Below are 16503 nucleotides of genomic sequence, written 5' to 3'. Positions count from 1 at the left end.
TATGATAAAAATGTAAAAAGGGTTTTTTTCCAAAAGTTTGTGTTTGGGTTCTACATGTCCTCTGAAATGTTAAGATAGAAACAGACACTGAAAACATAAAATCTGATTGCCATTCAAATTCAATATTGAATAATTGGGTTTTATACACAAGACTTTACATAGATCTAGTAATGCATGAACAAAAGAAAAAACAATGTGTGAGCAAAAAATTCCTTTAAGTTCTTATTAGCTAGGCAGAGATAAACTTATAGCTATCGCCATCTTCAATCCCAAATGATGTCTGCCGAGTCTTCTTTGCATCTCTCACAGGAAAATTGGCAGAGTAGTGAGGTGTAGAAGAAGCAGAGAGGGCTTTTTCTCTGAAGTCCTTGCGAATTCCCCATAAGATTTCAGCACATTTTTGCATGGAGGGTCTTGACTGTCTTAAAGGTGCAAGGCACTGCTTAGCTAGCATGAGAATTTTCTCCAATGCCATGGTTGATGCTGGATTTCTCCGTAGCTTTGGATCCATGACGAGTATGGCGTCTCCTCGTTTCAACATTTGCATTGCCTGCAGATGAACATATTGTTAATTTATGGTTGACAATATAATGATCGGAAGCTTCTTTCTTTGATGCAATATTGTCATTTCATTAGTTTAAGGAAATTCATCAAAAAGGAACAATTAGTTTAAAGTAAAACTATTGGATGGTCTTATGCATTTGAAGCTAAACAACACTTGCATTTTCAATTTTCACTAGAATTATGAGTTTCCAATTTTGGAATATCCTGTGTCAGATATCCAACGTATGCTGAACATGGTTTGGCTGATGTTTGGTTCATAACACTTCATTATCCAATGTTTGTCTATAACACATGGGAACAGGCCATCTGAAGAGGAAGATGAAATGGGCAAATGCAACTATGGTGGTTTGATTTGATGAATGTCTCACGTGCAGCATAAGGAATAAGGTGGGTGTTACGAGAGCTGGACCGATGTGATCTGTCTTTATGATCTGCAGAAACATGTGATGAATGTCCAAAGTAAAGGAACTCCAGGCTCAGCAATGACTAACTAAAAATGTAAGGTGGAAATTTGGGCAATTTTTACTGCAAAGCAACACACAAACCCAGAAAAAGACAGCTCGACAGATTTCCATTTTCATGTTCATTTACCGATCTCAGGATGCTTAAACACTTGTATTCTTACCCATCTTGTTGTTAATCTTTCATTGGCTGGCTTTTGTGGTTCGATGGGCCGTCTTCCTGTCATCAGTTCTACAAGCAAGACACCAAAGGAATAAACATCACTCTTTTCAGTGAGTTGATAAGTCTTCAGGTACTCGGGATCCAAGTATCCTGCTGTTCCTTTTATTTGAGTTGAAATGTGAGTTGCATTGGGGTCTGCTGACAATCGTGCAAACCCAAAGTCCGCCACTTTAGCCCGAAATTTCTCTGTGATGAGGATGTTTAATGATTTGATGTCTCGGTGGATTATCGGAGGATCTGTCAAATACATGAGAGATTATAGGTTGTCAAATGCCATTACGATCATAAGAAATTATCACAAGGAGTTCTGTTCTTGACCAAGTTGTACACATGTTAAAACAGGCCTGCCTTCTGCTTATCTTGCTTTCCATAATAAATATGTGAGCTTCTACAATGAAGTCCATAAATTCAGATAAAATGGGGAGCAAGATGAAAAGCCCTCTGTAGCCATGCCTGAACTTATGTACTACAAGTATGAAGCTGCCTAACTTAGACTTTTGGAGGATAATTTGACCCGAGTACGTACTTTGGACTGATAATTATGTACATACCTGTATACATGTGAAGATAGGTAATTGCATGAGCCACATCAATAGCAATGTCCAAACGTTCTCCAGCTTCAAGTCCATTTCCCAGTGTACCTTCATGAATAGATGACTGTTTTATCAACATGATTTTTATAGACTATATTTTTAGAACTTTCTCCTTCTAATGATATTCAGACTATCTAATGACCACAGCAATAGGAGAGAAATACAGAGCTTCCACATTGGGAAAGGTGTTCTGAGCTTCAAGTAAAACCCAACCAGACAACTGAAAAAGCTAATTTTTTTCAACTGAAGAATAAAGGAAACAGAACATTACCGATGATCCTTCACCAGTCATGGTAAGCAGAACTAGATATGATAGGTAGACATAATTTCTCATTCTAGTTTATTCATCTATCTCTTTTTGTTACATATTGTTAGATTTCCAGTTTCTCAATAGAAACTTACATATTCCACCTGAATTTATGTCTACCAGATACTCGGCTATTTCTGATTTTCGGCTTCTACTAACTAACCCTCTAGAGTTTAATAACTAGTTTTCAAAAGACTTACCATCCAGATGTTCCCGAAGCGTTCCATTGCCAACATATTCAACCACTATAATCCGCTCGTCTCCATGCTCCAAATATCCATATAACCTTACCAAATTCAGATGTTCAATCATGGACAAGGTAAGTATCTCATTCTTGAACTCCAATGCTATGAGCTTGTCATATGTGGCCTGTACAAAATTTCACGTCATTTTGCAAGAAAACAGCAAATGACATTAACTATTGTCCTAACCATGCTTTAGCAATTTCAAAGAATACTACCTGTTTCCAACAGTGATATCATTTACTCATCATATCAATGATTCTACTCATAAATTCTTTCAAGAAAAGGGAAGCTTAAGCAATACTATTATTGCAATAATCTGTATAAGGTACTATCACAATTATCGAGGCATAGTTGTCTATACCTTCTTGGCACGCTTTACAGCAACAAGAGATCCATCTCCAAGCCTTCCCTTGTACACTGTTCCAAATGCACCCTCACCAATCTTATTCGCTGGAGAGAATTTTTCGGTTGCTTTGAAAATCTCTTCGTAAGAAAAATTCTTCGTCTCAATTACTCCACTCAGAGCACTTGAAGAATTATTGGACTGAGAGAGCTTAAACTTTGATGAGCTCTTAGTGTCACTCCATGTTGAAATATCAGTTGAAGCTGCAGGGTACAAGAAAATATCAATAAAATCAAAATCAATTCTCTCTGCATGATATTTGACTTTTGAAAGGACCCCACCAGCTAAACCATTCTATGCACTATATATAGAAATAGCATCTACCAACCAATCTGCAATATATATGATTATATCAGATTGATGCAGAACCAACATGAAACTTACAGGAAATCCCGCTGATTCGGGTATTAGTTCTTGTATCAATCACAGCAGCACCTTTTGGGATGGCCTCTCTTTGTCCAAAAAGAAGAATTTTGAAAACGCCAGCAACTTTCTTCACAGCAGCCTTCAGGGCAGCAAATCTCTGGTGCTTGGGTTTGTTGTTGTTGGCATCTTCATATTGGAAATTGGAAATTGGTTTTCTTCTGTTTGAGTGCAGATTATGAGGACTTGGTGTGTTCTTCATTTCCAGAACTTATGAAGTAACTTTTGACCTACTGATGTGATATTGATCATATCTTTGCTGGAATGTAACGAAATTGGCATTTGTGGTTTATATTCAGCCTTCTTGTATTTATGGATCTCACCTATAAATTTATTACATGTGTTTATGCATTGTGAGACTAATTCAAGCAATTAGTCGTGATTCCATGTCTAATGAAAGACAACTCAGCAACAGTAATTTGAATTTTTAAACTTTGTATGAACCGGTCAGTGAAAGAATTTTATAAGGTAGCCCAAAAACAAAATTAAGAATATTTTTTTTATCATTTGGTCAATATTGGACAGTATTTAATAGTCGGCAGTGGCACATCCTCAGCACAACTCAAGTGTGGGCCTAGAAGCCATTACTTCCAGAACGGAAAAACCCAGAAAGCCCAATGATTGATTTGAGCCATTTGAAATATTAATTTAAATTTGGATATCGGGTAAGAAAGAAAATGCTACTGTCAGTCGTTCTCGTAGAACACAATGAGGGGAACTAACAACATCTTTGAAACACAGAAAAAGAAGAGTGAATCCAGCATCACACCTCTGAAACACATTTATACATATCTTTTACAAAATTTGGTAAACAGAATCCCCATGTGCACCTGAAACAAACTGTTGATGCATCAGGAAGAGGAAAACTAAAAAAATCCACTGTACACATTTTGGATTGATACAAAGGACAAAAAGGTTATTTATCGATACAGAGGATGGCTTCCGACATTCTGTACCATTCCTCATGTCTGCCTTCCCACATTCTGTCCAATTCCATAAGTCTGCTCCATTAGCCACAGTTGAACAAGTATAACCATTATCATCGACAAGCGATATGATGTTGCCAGCACCAGCAGTCTTAGAATGTCATTCATGAGCTGTCAAGCAAAATTAATGCACACACAGGAATATAAAAATGTGTAATGCTTAAAAGGTACAAGTATAACAAAGCAATAACAAATTGATCATAGTTTATACCCCCATAGTTCCACCCATAAAATGGGTTCCATGAATTTGACCATATTCCAAAATCAAAGTATTTCCTTAAAATGTTGTTTAGAAAGCTAACATCTGGTGACTGAAAACTACATGAATGGTTTTTGCAAAGACAGTGTCATGTAATAGACATTAATCCTACAAAATCCAACTAAGAAAAGTTTAGAACCCTCCATAAAGGAAAAGGGGGTGGGGTCGGTAGGAATATTGAATTCAAACAATCAATCAAATACAATAATACTTACTAGGTTCATCAAAATTTACTCTCTCTCCAGTAGAAAATACGTTGTAGAAAAGGGCAGCAAGAACATATAAGAGTGATGTAAACAACAGAAATCCCTGGAAAGAACCCACAAGTTCAACAAAGAAACCAGCTCCAACGGTTCCCAAAATGGCAGCTAATGTTCCACCAGTATTTGAAATTCCTAACACAAAAACAAAGGGTTGATAATATATCGTACAAAGTTATAATATTAGTATTTCACTGATTTACACTCCGCTCTCGAAGCATTTCATATATTGAAAATTTTATTCTAGTTTCCCATACCATGTAAAACACCAGAGTATTGTGGAGCGATTTCCTGGTTAAAGAAAGAAAGAAATAATTAAGGCACAGAAAAAGTGAAGAATCAATTCTAAGTGTACTAACAGATATATGACTCAAATATCACTATGCCAACCTGAAGATTCACAAGAAAACCAGAGTGACTAAAAGATTTCAGCCCTACTGCTAAAGTAAGCCAAGCAGATGCAACTGCTGGACTTTTTGCTGTAGTTAAACCCACAAGAGCTATCCCAGGACCAAGGAAACCAATTGACTGCACAGAAAGAACAAATATTCACATTCCATAAAGCATGACCAGAAATTAATTTCATATGGTATATATAGTTTCTTAAAAGAACAACTTTGACAGGGCTACTTCTTTTTTCTTTATGGTACTATCACAGAAGATGAGAAGAACTTTTGATCACACTAAATTTCCAGATTACAAGTATACAATATAATTTTTGCAAATAAGCTCAAACTAGGAAAGTTTCTTTCTCATCTATTCTATTGATTATCCAATTCCTATTTGAAGTGAGACCTTCAGATTATGGAGGACCATCAGCCTTTTAGTCGAAGGCTGCATTACAGTAGAACTAGTATATCAAATTTTATTTCTTAGACATACCTGCATGATCTTTCGAGTTAAAGTGACACTCATGCCATTCCGTATCATTATGTCTGACCACAACCCACCAATATATCCCATGATTGCCATGACAGTCCATGGAACAGCACTAAACCAAGCAGCTTGTCTGAGGTCAACATGATACACCTGTAGTAGTGAGTCATACATAAGCTACATAACCCTCACAATACAGAGCGGAAAAGAAATTATAGCTAGGTATTAGGCCTCACTGAGTTGAAGTAAATGGGCATCCAGGAAAGAAAAATGAAAAAACCCTGCACAATTTGAAAAAGTCAAAAAAAAAAAAAATTATGAGTTCGTGTAGACATATAATTTCCACACAAGGGTAAAATGTAAAAATGAGTTTTTGTAGACATATAATTTCCACACAAACGTAAAATGTAAAAATGATCGGACACAAGAACTATCTAAAGAAAGTTTGCTCCCGCTTAGATGATGATATATTCAACACATGTAAGGGACAATAACAATATGATTCTCAGAGTAGAATAACCTGGCATGAGATATATGCATTACCCAGCTATGCATGGCATTTGCAATTATTAGGGACCAGGTTGGCAGTTTAGAAAGCAAGCGCCTGAAAGGAGGGATCACTTTGGTTGTCTTAGGTTTATTCTCTACCAAGGACTTCTTCCGCTCATTCAATATGTACTCCAATTCATACTTTGATATCTGAGGATTTCGGTCTGGAGTACTTGATGTTGCAGATAACCATACCAAAACCCAAAGAAACCCGGATAAACCAAAAATCACAAATGGTCCGAATATACCACCTTGTGACATGAGGATTGGAGAAAGCATGAGTCCTACTGAACTTCCAAGCTGAAATCCAGCCATTGCAATCCCAACAGCCCTGGCTCGTTCAGTTTGTGGAAACCATCTGAAACAAAAAGTTGATACTTCGATTAACATCTTATCTTCACCTACTGTTAACCAAAAATAACCTGTTCGGAAGCACATCTTGTATATTAATTAATGTAAATTGAAAATAAAGAAAGCAAGTTTGTAGGCCATCTTTACCTTGCTACCATGTTGTTCATGCAAGGAAGAGCCACTCCTTCTGCAATGCCGAGGAGAGCTCTCATAGCAAGGAGAGCCCATAGAGAAGTCTCTGCAGCCCATGGTGTCAGAAAGGTAGCTAAAGACCACAAAGCCACTCCCCAGGCCATGACTACCTTACCACCATAATAGTCCACAAGAGTCCCTCCAGCTATGGGAGATATGAGGTACCCCCAAAGGAAAGATGACTGCCATAAGTGATTTTTCCAATAAGTTTCAAGTACTTTAGACTATGTACTCTCATATAAATAAAAAATTTAGAGCAATTTTCTTGAAAACCCATGAGTTAAACTGTTTTAGCTAAAATAATAACACTGCTGACAGTACATTAAGTCGAAAGATTGAACATTTTCAGATATTTGAACAGCTTCTTCACTCCCCAATAAAATCAATCACCAATTATTTGTTAGATAATTTTTGGTCCACTCTTTGGTGATTGGAAGTCAACCTAAGCAAATTACTCATTTTGCAATTTTCATTTCTGTAACAAATTTATTTAAGAGATAGATCAGTCCCTCAACTGAAAGGCATTACAAAATTCAAACTTTCTGTGCTTCTAGATATCGTAAATTCGAAGAATTTTACTTCAACCAGAATTAAAAGAGATATACCAAACAGCTAAAAATATATATAAGCAGCAAAATCACCTGAACAATACCAGCAAACGATCGGCTCCAACCGTTAGAGAGCGATAACGGTACAATCGCCACCGACATCACAACCCGGTCCGCGTTACAGAGAGCCAAAGCCAAAGCAAGCATCGCCACCACTTTGACCCTCTCGGAGGTGATGAACTCAGCGAAACTCGGCGCCTGAGCTTCGTTCTCGTCCGGAAACGAATCAAACTGAGCATTTTTGGAAGAAACCCCAACTCGGTGCGAGAGAGCGGTGCGGAACTCAGCCGAGTCATGCCGAAGTCGAGTTCTCAGCAGCGAGCTACCGGAAGAAACGTCTCGGAATCGGTTGTTTCGGTTCGTCGAGTCGAAGAAACGCGGAAAAGGTTGTAGCTTCGGCGTTTCGGGTATCGGAACGCTTCGGTCTCGAGTAAGAGTGAGATAAGAACTGCGGATTGCAGAGTTCATGGTGTGTGGCGCGACGGCAGAGAAAGTCACAGTCCGCAGAGGACTGAGTGACGACGAAAATCGGGTGTAAAATGTTGTCCTGTTAAAATTACGGCGACTGCCCTCTTGTTTTGCTTAAAGTGCGTTAGGTGGGTCTGTAAATTTGGTTAAAGATAGAGGGTTAAGGTGTTCATTAATTTTGCATCCATGGCCGTTTCTCGTAATTATCAGCGTACAGTGGGTCCATTTCAGTTCAAATGGCATATTAGTGCTGGTGTTTTCAGATTACGTGTTAATAGTTATACTTTTTTCTTTCATTTTTTCAATCTATCAAAGTTAGGAAGGGCTGCGGTGAAAATCACATGCATGATTCACGTGTATTATTAGGGTTTGAATTTAGTACCACATTAAAGGTATGTGTCAATCTAACTAACATCCTGTTGGCCTACTTTTTATGTGATTACACGCAATTAGTTTTAACGAAAATTTTACTTTCTTTTTTGCCAAAACAAAAGTTTTGATGAAATATGATGATAAGGACGATAGATCAAATTTGTGGAGTGAGAACTTTGAATAGTTGACAGATTATATAAATAAAAACTCTTAAATGTTGTAAAGTATAAAGTAGTGGAGCCCACTTACTATTTTTTTGTAGACTTTGGTGCATGATTGTATTGTAGATTCACAGGTGGATTGTAGATTCACGGGTGTTATCCACCCTTTCCCTATAAAAGGCTTCTCTCTTATGCAAAGAGAGACAATGATCTATGAGGAAGAGAATAGAGGGAAACGGAAAGAAACAAAGAAGAGGAAAGAGAGAAGAGGAAAGAAAGAAGAGGAAAGAGAGAAGAGAGAAGAGGAAAGAGAAGAGGAAAGAAAGAAAGGGAAAGAGAAAAGAGGAAAGAGAGAAAATGAAAGAGACAAGAGGAAGAGAAGGAAGAAAGAGGAAAGAGAGAGCAGAGAGAAATTCTCCTAGAGAGAAAATTCAGTGAGCCACACATATTGTAAACACTAAAGTTGTAGCCCTATTATTTTACATAGTGGAAAAGTTACTACTGCTGCTCTCCGGGGACGTAGGCATAGCCGAACCTTGTTAAATACTGTGTCTCATCTACTTTACGTGCAGCTCAATATTCGCACATATTTCAGGTCATTTTATAACATTAAATAGATACTTCTTCCACCCTTATTTCTTTTCATATGAAATACAAAATGACTATTTTGAAGCGCTAATAATTTTTGTTATGTAATTAGTTTCATGTGTATTTTATAATCGAGGTCATTTTTTAGTATTTTAAATGTTTTATTATTTTCTGCATTTTACTATATATATATATATATATTACTTTTTCTTGTTATTATATAAATTATTTCTTTTATAATAAAAAAATCCCTAATTGAAATGGGAATGGTCAGTTGTCTATAGCAAACCATACGATTTGATTATGTTTCTTCATTTAAGTATTAAAAAGAATACAACTTTCGCATATTCATTAGAGCATTGAATTGAAGCATGGTTCACCATTAAACAAAACACAAATTAGGCAAGAGCTACCATTTACACTCCCTATATAAAACATTAGAAAGTTTAGCATCCATGTCAATAGAAGGCCAACAAAGAATAATAAATACAATACAATGGGGAAGAATAGACCAATAATAACCAATTGGTCATTTGGTCTCTGTCCTTCCAAGGCCAGCAACTGCGCCGTGAATGTTAATCCATACCATTGTCAACATTCTGACTCTTTAATCAATAAAAAATAATCAACTATAAATAGAAAGCAATCCCAAAGGAGATTCAACCTTGTTCCCCCACCCCCCACAAGCAGTTCGTTTAATCCGGATATACTCAGAGTTTGCTAGAAGCTTGTGTACGAAACATTGAAAGTCTACCTTCAGCAATAATCTCACCAGTTGCTTTGTTTCTCACAAGTACCAACGTTCCAGTGTAACCTCCTCTTTGCCCTAACCTTTTTGAGATGATCTCTAACTCATCCTGCAATTTTGACATCAAGAGAGGTCATATGTTAATAGCCCTTTCGGGGCATCCACTAAAATTGGAACGATACAGAGTCAAATGTCATAGCAAGCCAGAAATCTTAAATGCAGATTTTATATCAAGAGAACATTTCAGCTCACCTCCCTTAATTGGCGGCGAGCATTGCTACCACATCAACGGCGGTTGGATGAGTTTAATTTTTGTGATTCTTGTAGCATGTGAATTAAATCACACTCATCCAATGTCAATTAATGTAGTGGTATGCTCACCACCAATCAAGGGAGATGAGTAAAAATGCTCTCTTATATCAAACACACATAACAACGAAGATCCAAAACACTAGAAACAGAGAAGAATAGCCAAGATATATCAGGTGCTATATGCATGGGAGTGATAACCACAATATTTTTTAGGATTGGTGACCATTTTAACAACCACATTCTGCAAATAAAAACATGAATGGACATATTTCTGATCAACTGAAGCCACATTTGATGTCAAAGAGAAAATCTGTTGGGGAGGCTTGCTTAAATGTCAAAGAGAAATGGGGATTTGAGGGGAAGGCTTTTGCTTACATCAAGCTTGGCAGTTGAGAGATGGGAGATAGACATATCCACTGAAACATTCATAGGTAGACCCTCAACAAAATCTACGGAAATACCGACAACATCAACCAGGTTTGCAATTGCCCCACTGGCCAACTTCCCAGTTCTATCCTGCAAACAAATTAAAGAACCAAAATAAAATATTTGGCAAATAAAAATACCAATTGTACAGAAGTGTCCAACACAAAAATCAAAGCTGTTTGGTCGAGAGATCTCATAAGTTAAACATAGTTATACTAGGCACTTAGTTCAACTAAGTCTATGGCATGCTCAACCCACATTCAAGACCGGATTTCGGGCGGTGAAATGCATACACAAATTATCTTTCTTCAGGTGACCAGTGGCTGTTAAAGTGAGGTTTTCCGCTCCTTCCTAGTCTAGAATGATTAACACCTTATCATATTCGAAAGGGCAATGCAGAAGTTTAAGCTTCGCACCATGTCAAAATAATTCAGAACAAAAACTCAGCCATTATTGGAAGAGACCCAATAGTTAAAGAACACTAATTTGCTCTTATGGATAAAAGAGTGATTTCTCCCTACAAGCAAAAAAACAAAAATAAATAAATAAATAAGTCCAACTGGGCATAGGTTAAATTGTAAATTTGAAATTTGTCCTCAAATTGTAAGGAGAAATGATTGTTCATGCATAAGTAGCTACAAGACGAGAACTTTTAATAGTTAATTATAACTTAAGGCAATTAGTGGAACAAATCCCAATACAACGTGAGTTACAACTTTCATGGAGTAACTAATTAAGCAAAATAATATCAAATTACCAACTAGAAATAATCAAGCTACAGCTGAAATTACCTAAATTTTTAAGTTAAAAACAAAAATTCTTCTCAAAATTTTGGGCTGAAATTAAAGAACCCATTTTCAATTTGAATTTTGAAGAAATTAATTCGAAAATGTACTTGCAAATACAACCAAACGAGTGACTTACAGTGAGGCGGGGAGGGACCTTGAAAGAACAGACGATGAGTCCGGGTTCGACTCGGACGACTCGGTTGCCAGCAAGAGCGAAAGTGTCGTAGAAGCTCTTCCCTTCGCCCGCTTGCCGTTCTGGAACGGCGAGTCGCGACACGGCCTCGGACTCGTCCTGACTCAGCCCCAGAAACTTCTTCGCCCTCTCCATTTCTCCTTCGTCGTTCGGATCCGTCTCTCTCAAGACTCGCTCCAGACACTGGTAAATCAACGTCGCAATGTTAAGAGCATGCTGCTGGCTCGAAAATGACGGCACGTGATCGTTACGTCTGAGGAATTATAGGCCTAGATTGCCAGTTCCCCCATAATTGCAATAGATTTGGATATTTGTGTACTCACTCATGGGCCATAACCCAACATTGTTTTGATTTTAAATTAGGGGTCCAACTCGGGTTGAGCCAATCCAGATATTTGAGTTGATACAAGCGATGTTAGCGGAAAAATGCGTATAGATAAATGATCTTAACCACTTGAATTATAAGCTCCGAATTATGAATTCAACTTGCTTTTTTAATCCCGATTGAATATGTTAGAAAAAGGTAAAAACTTTCATGAATTTGAATATGACGTCATCCAGATTATTTCTTGATTTAAGTTGGGTAAAGGCCTTGTCAGCCTGAAGTACTTGCACTCTTCCTGTGTCACTGTTGCGCACGAGAGTGGATTTTGAGTAGAAATAACATTTTCTTTGAATTAAAGATTACAACATTTAGCGTCGAGTCACAAAAAGGCCAAATAAAGAAGAATCTGGGCCAATAACCTCGTCTCTGTCCTTCTAGGCCAAAAATTGGCCATGCTTTTAATAAAAAAAATAATTAATTGCAGAAAGACAAAACAAACTCAGAGTTTGGGAATGGGACCAACATGTGAACGAAACAATGAATGTCGACCTTCAGCTATAATTTCCCCAGTTGTTTTATTTCTCAAAATGACTATTGTTCCAGAACAACCTCCGACTCGTCCTAACATTCTTGAAGTTATCTCTAGCTCATCCTGCAATTTTACATTAAAAACATAATCATATGTTATAAGTCTCTTCTCGAACATCTGGTAAAATTAGAACGATACAAAGATCATATGCATGTGATGAATACACCACACATATGTGACAAGTAATTATGGTAAATCCCACAACTAGAAATACAAAATAATAGCCCAGATGAAATACAAAATTATGAAGCCTGCTGGGGTCAGCTTAAATAACTAGAGTGGTAGGAGAAATGGGTTAGAATTAGGAGAAATTCTAGGGTTCGAATCAGGTCAAGCATACGTTGCCGTATACGCAAAGTGCACACAAGAACTGGTGCCTCTCCTAATCATTTTATTTGCAACCAAATTTTGCAAGTAAAAAGGGAAAAAAAACTAAAGGAGACATTTCTAATCAGTTTAAACCGGACATGTATCAAAAAGAAATGGGGACTGGAGTCGAAAGCTTTACTTACATGAAGTTTGGCTGTTGACATGTAGGAGATGGAAATGTCCACAGAAACATTCATAGAGAGGCCTGGAACATAAGCTACGGCAGCACCAACTATATCAACAAGGTTTGCAATTGCACCATTAGCCAAATTTCCACTTCTATCCTGCGAACAATTTAAAACTCTCTCATATTAAACAAAATCTTTTCAATAGCCAAGTTAATTAATGAACCTAACCTATAAAGATTTATAAAATAAATAAATAAATAATTATAAGGGCTTGTAGCTCAAGTGATTAATTTCGAGAAGACTCACGGTGAGGCGGGGAGGGACCTTGAAAGAACAGACGACGAGTACTCCGGGTTCGACTCGGTCCAGTCGGATGCCTCGAAGAGCGAAAGCATCGTAGAAGCTCGACTCGCCGTATCGGGTAGCTGGAATGACGAGTTGCGAGACCGACTCTGACTCGTCCTGGGTCAGCTCCAGAGACTTGTTCACCTTCCTCATCTCCATATTTGCTTTCCCACCTACCTACCGAACCTTCGCTTGGATCCAAAACTGAAAGAATCAGCCCGACAGGGTAGACTGGCATTAAAGTGAAAAGTGCCTTACCGTAGACAATGTCAACTTAGACATATAAAAAGCCGCGTGATGCATACCCAAAATAATATTCATAAATAATGGATAATAAAATAATAATAATCTAAAAGAAAGAACACGCATTGCTTCGACCATTATAAAATGGGAGATTTATTATTATATCTAATGTGAGTGTCCAAATTATAAAAATACTTTATATGAAATGGACTTTAGAAACACACAGAAAAATTCATTTACAACATAATAAAGAGGCTTTTAACTTCTAATAAATTACAAAACTGCCATCAATTTCTTAAAACAAGTTCAACCCCAAAATCTCATAAAAATACCCAAAACACTCAATAGGACATCAAAGTAATTTAATAATTAATGTTAAATTCAATAGGGCTAGCTGTGAATTTTTTGATTTTTTTTTGGTTTGTTAATAGAAATTCAATAGTGTAGGGTTTATTTATAATATTAATGCTAAGAATGGGTATATCACTAAATATCTCTTATAAGATCAACATTGCAATGTAAAGAGCATATTGTTGCTAAACGATGGGCCCCTGGACTATCATGGGCCATAACTCAACATTGTTTTGTGAACTCCCTGCGACTATGGTGGAGCACACTATTCTGCAGCATTGTTCACTGCTTCTCTGTGGCATTGTTGGTGTAGAAACTGTATATTCGATTATAATATTTGAGATATTACAACTTATATTTATACCCAAACTATAAGATATCTTCTTTGTGGTTACAATGAAACGGAAAACCCATAAGTATCTTAATAAAGGCTAATAACAACATAACAGCTAAAACACTAATATATTGTCATTGAAGACCCTTAACTATAGTAACTCCCGTAACCCCCTAACAATTGGAAATTGAGATGTAATTCCATTTTAAAACCTGGTTATGAGCCTCTGCCATATCCTCATCACACACACGATTCTGCAGTATGCTAGTGAGTAGTTTGAGATTAATATTGTTATTAATATTAAACCTAAAAGAGAAGTCATTCAAATCCAATGGAGTCCTCCATTGTAATTGATGTTGGTCTGCTAAGGGACTCTAGTGGAACATGGATATGTGGGTTTTCTGCTAATCTTGGGACTAGAAATATGATTGAGACTGAGTTGTGGAGTTTCTTTAGAGGATTGCACATGACTTGTACTAAGCCCATTAGGTCCCTTTATATCGAAGGTGATTCCATGTATGTTGTTTATTTGATTACTATACTTGTTAGCAGTCTTACCCTCTCCTTTGCTTGATTGAAGATATTGTGAGGTTTTACTGAACTGTGATTGGAGACTAGGGATGGAAAAAATCCCCTTCGGGTCAGGTTCCCGACCCTAATGGGGGAAGATTTAGGGGGGAAAACGGGGATGGTATTGTTAACCCTATTTCCAAACCCGGCCCAATTAATGATGTATTTGTTTTTAATTAGTAAATGTATAATACAATATATTTAAAAAAAATTAAAAAGTTACACTAAACTTTGTAAGATGGTGAAGCTTTGGGTTAATCTCAATTTAGCACTTTCAATTCTCACCCTTAAGGCATGTTTCCCTTTGAACTCTCAATTTTAACAATCAAGTACCCTAAACTTTTCAGTTTTTTGCAATCTGATTCCAACATTAACTTCATCATCAAAATTTTCATTAATTGCCTACGTGACAGGCCTGGGTCTTACTTATTCACTTCTTTCAATGTCAGTTGAAGGGTATTTTCGAACAATTGGTGTATTCTTGCCCAAACTTGCAGAAAATGTGTTAAGTTTTTAACAACAATACTTGCGGAAGATAAACTGGCAGAAAGAGATAGCCCCTATTTTGAAAACATTTGCAGAGCCGCTTTGGAAGAGGAGGCCTTAGTTCCTCCTCCCCTTTCCTCTCCTCCTTCCCACTTCTTCCTTCTCTCTCTCTCTCTCTCTCTCTCCTCTATGAGAGTCTTCTCTCTCCTTTGTGAGAGTTCTTCCTCTCCTCTGTGAGAGTTTATGTTATTTTTCTGTTTGCTTGTTTTTGCTCCTTACCTCTCTGATTCTTCTCTCCAACTCCTTCTCATCCCTTTGATCTCCCCCAAGTTCTCCTCTTCCCCTTTCCCCATGTTTGACTTCCTTTACCTCGTCCTCTTCACCCTCACCTTAAATTTCCCTAAATTATGCCCAAATTTGGAAAAACTTTTGTCTTCCCCACCCATAAATATTGTTCTTCAATCTACACTTCTCATCTCTATATCCATTGCCCCTTCTCTGTTATGGTGTCCTCTACACATTCCCTCCGACTATGTCCCTACTCAAGATCTCAACCACTAGCCACTGCTCCTCAGTTCCATGGATGAGGATGCTTCAAAAGTGCTCTTTGCACTAGCTTCTAGGATTATGGTAGCACTCTTTGCGTGGGTGGTTTGTCCACCACCATTCTCTGTTCTAAGCAATGGTTTGTCTAGTTACTGGTTACCCATCTTTAGCGGTTGTGGATTTGCGATGGAGGCGCAGTAGGAGGAAAGTGGCGGCTGTAGCTTCTCTGATTTAGGGTTCTTCCTTTGTGTTTGTATTGGGCTAGATGTTTGTTTTAGGGTTTTCTTTTATGTGGCTTTTTTTTATTTCTGTTGGGCTGAGGCCTTGTAAGATCAAAAGAAGCAAATAGGTGGGACCCAAGCCTGCCACGTAGGCAATTAATAAAAATATTAATTGTGAAATTAACACCGGAATCAAATCACAAAAAATTAAAAAGATTAAGGTACATGATTGTTAAAATTAAGAGTGCTGGGACAAACATGCCTTAAGGGTGAGAGTTTAAGGTACTAAACTAAAATTAACCTTATTTTTTTATTTATTATAATATGATTTTATTACTCTTGTCAAATTAAATTGGGCTGATTTTGAGTAGTTGAGTGAAATTTTTTAGTTCAGCTGACTATAACTGATGAGTTGAATGATAATTTAAGGTGAAATTTTAATGTTATAATATGAATATATTTTTTAAAATCTTTAGAAAAGGAGTTGGGCCAAATTTAGGATACCATCCCCCCAATGAAGACAAGGACAAGGATTCCTCGAATATTCATATCAGGAACTGGAGCAGGGATGGAAAGAAGGAACGGGAATGGTATCGTCATACTCGGCCCTAACATGCCTGTTTTCATCTGTACTGGAGAT

At 37.2% G+C, this 16503-nt stretch overlaps 4 protein-coding genes across 8 annotated transcripts; all 4 read right to left on the bottom strand.

Moving 5' to 3' along the window:
• Nucleotides 89-3554, bottom strand: LOC18775353 (calmodulin-binding receptor-like cytoplasmic kinase 2). The gene is made up of 6 exons (XM_007208086.2): nt 3181-3554; nt 2755-2999; nt 2349-2517; nt 1800-1889; nt 1190-1485; nt 89-550 (listed from the first exon to the last, which is right to left on the bottom strand). The coding sequence occupies exons 1-6, from the start codon at nt 3419-3421 to the stop codon at nt 230-232; spliced, it is 1362 nt and encodes a 453-aa protein (XP_007208148.1). The 5' UTR covers nt 3422-3554; the 3' UTR covers nt 89-229.
• LOC18772985 (probable anion transporter 4, chloroplastic) lies at nt 3934-7999 on the bottom strand. 4 transcript variants are annotated; one of them, XR_002272189.1, is made up of 11 exons: nt 7334-7999; nt 6648-6874; nt 6144-6507; nt 5837-5881; nt 5607-5753; nt 5115-5252; nt 4982-5015; nt 4680-4859; nt 4417-4585; nt 4176-4316; nt 3934-4059 (listed from the first exon to the last, which is right to left on the bottom strand). XR_002272189.1 is itself a non-coding variant. In XM_007208414.2 (9 exons), exons 1-9 carry the CDS (start codon nt 7766-7768, stop codon nt 4306-4308), a joined length of 1581 nt encoding a protein of 526 aa, XP_007208476.1. In that variant the 5' UTR covers nt 7769-7937; the 3' UTR covers nt 3934-4305. The 4 variants fall into 4 exon arrangements, 1 of the variants encoding a protein (XP_007208476.1); XR_002272188.1 differs by having other exon boundaries at nt 3934-4316; XR_002272190.1 differs by having other exon boundaries at nt 3934-4316; nt 4417-4572; nt 7334-7947.
• Nucleotides 9272-11672, bottom strand: LOC18775480 (acyl-coenzyme A thioesterase 13). The gene is made up of 3 exons (XM_007205997.2): nt 11300-11672; nt 10325-10465; nt 9272-9746 (listed from the first exon to the last, which is right to left on the bottom strand). The coding sequence occupies exons 1-3, from the start codon at nt 11489-11491 to the stop codon at nt 9600-9602; spliced, it is 480 nt and encodes a 159-aa protein (XP_007206059.1). The 5' UTR covers nt 11492-11672; the 3' UTR covers nt 9272-9599.
• LOC18774447 (acyl-coenzyme A thioesterase 13) lies at nt 12005-13349 on the bottom strand. 2 transcript variants are annotated; one of them, XM_007208541.2, is made up of 3 exons: nt 13074-13349; nt 12783-12923; nt 12005-12333 (listed from the first exon to the last, which is right to left on the bottom strand). In XM_007208541.2, exons 1-3 carry the CDS (start codon nt 13269-13271, stop codon nt 12181-12183), a joined length of 492 nt encoding a protein of 163 aa, XP_007208603.1. In that variant the 5' UTR covers nt 13272-13349; the 3' UTR covers nt 12005-12180. The 2 variants fall into 2 exon arrangements, with proteins under 2 accessions (XP_007208603.1, XP_020422164.1); XM_020566575.1 differs by having other exon boundaries at nt 13092-13349.

Source organism: Prunus persica, chromosome G6, assembly GCF_000346465.2.
Source record: "Prunus persica cultivar Lovell chromosome G6, Prunus_persica_NCBIv2, whole genome shotgun sequence".
NCBI lineage: Eukaryota > Viridiplantae > Streptophyta > Magnoliopsida > Rosales > Rosaceae > Prunus > Prunus persica.
The sequence above is the reverse complement of the archived record's forward strand: the minus strand, read 5'-3'. Positions and strand labels throughout refer to the sequence as shown.

Bases quoted from the DNA above. Each gene is read 5' to 3' on its own strand.
- LOC18775353 (XM_007208086.2), bottom strand. From the start codon at position 3,421: ATGAAGAACACACCAAGTCCTCATAATCTGCACTCAAACAGAAGAAAA. The intron at 1,486-1,799 runs GTATGTACATAA...TGTATTTGACAG, and splicing joins CTATCTTCACATGTATACAG to ATCCTCCGATAATCCACCGA. The intron at 551-1,189 runs GTAAGAATACAA...GTTCATCTGCAG, and splicing joins AAAGATTAACAACAAGATGG to GCAATGCAAATGTTGAAACG.
- LOC18772985 (XM_007208414.2), bottom strand. From the start codon at position 7,768: ATGAACTCTGCAATCCGCAGTTCTTATCTCACTCTTACTCGAGACCGA. The intron at 5,882-6,143 runs GTAATGCATATA...CAAATTGTGCAG, and splicing joins CAAATGCCATGCATAGCTGG to GGTTTTTTCATTTTTCTTTC. The intron at 5,016-5,114 runs GTTGGCATAGTG...TTCTTTAACCAG, and splicing joins GTTTTCTTGTGAATCTTCAG to GAAATCGCTCCACAATACTC.
- LOC18775480 (XM_007205997.2), bottom strand. From the start codon at position 11,491: ATGGAGAGGGCGAAGAAGTTTCTGGGGCTGAGTCAGGACGAGTCCGAG. The intron at 10,466-11,299 runs GTAAGTCACTCG...ATTTGTTTGCAG, and splicing joins AGGTCCCTCCCCGCCTCACT to GATAGAACTGGGAAGTTGGC. The intron at 9,747-10,324 runs GTAAGCAAAAGC...TCAAAATTGCAG, and splicing joins TCTCAACTGCCAAGCTTGAT to GATGAGTTAGAGATCATCTC.
- LOC18774447 (XM_007208541.2), bottom strand. From the start codon at position 13,271: ATGGAGATGAGGAAGGTGAACAAGTCTCTGGAGCTGACCCAGGACGAG. The intron at 12,924-13,073 runs GTGAGTCTTCTC...AATTGTTCGCAG, and splicing joins AGGTCCCTCCCCGCCTCACC to GATAGAAGTGGAAATTTGGC. The intron at 12,334-12,782 runs GTAAGTAAAGCT...GTAAAATTGCAG, and splicing joins TGTCAACAGCCAAACTTCAT to GATGAGCTAGAGATAACTTC.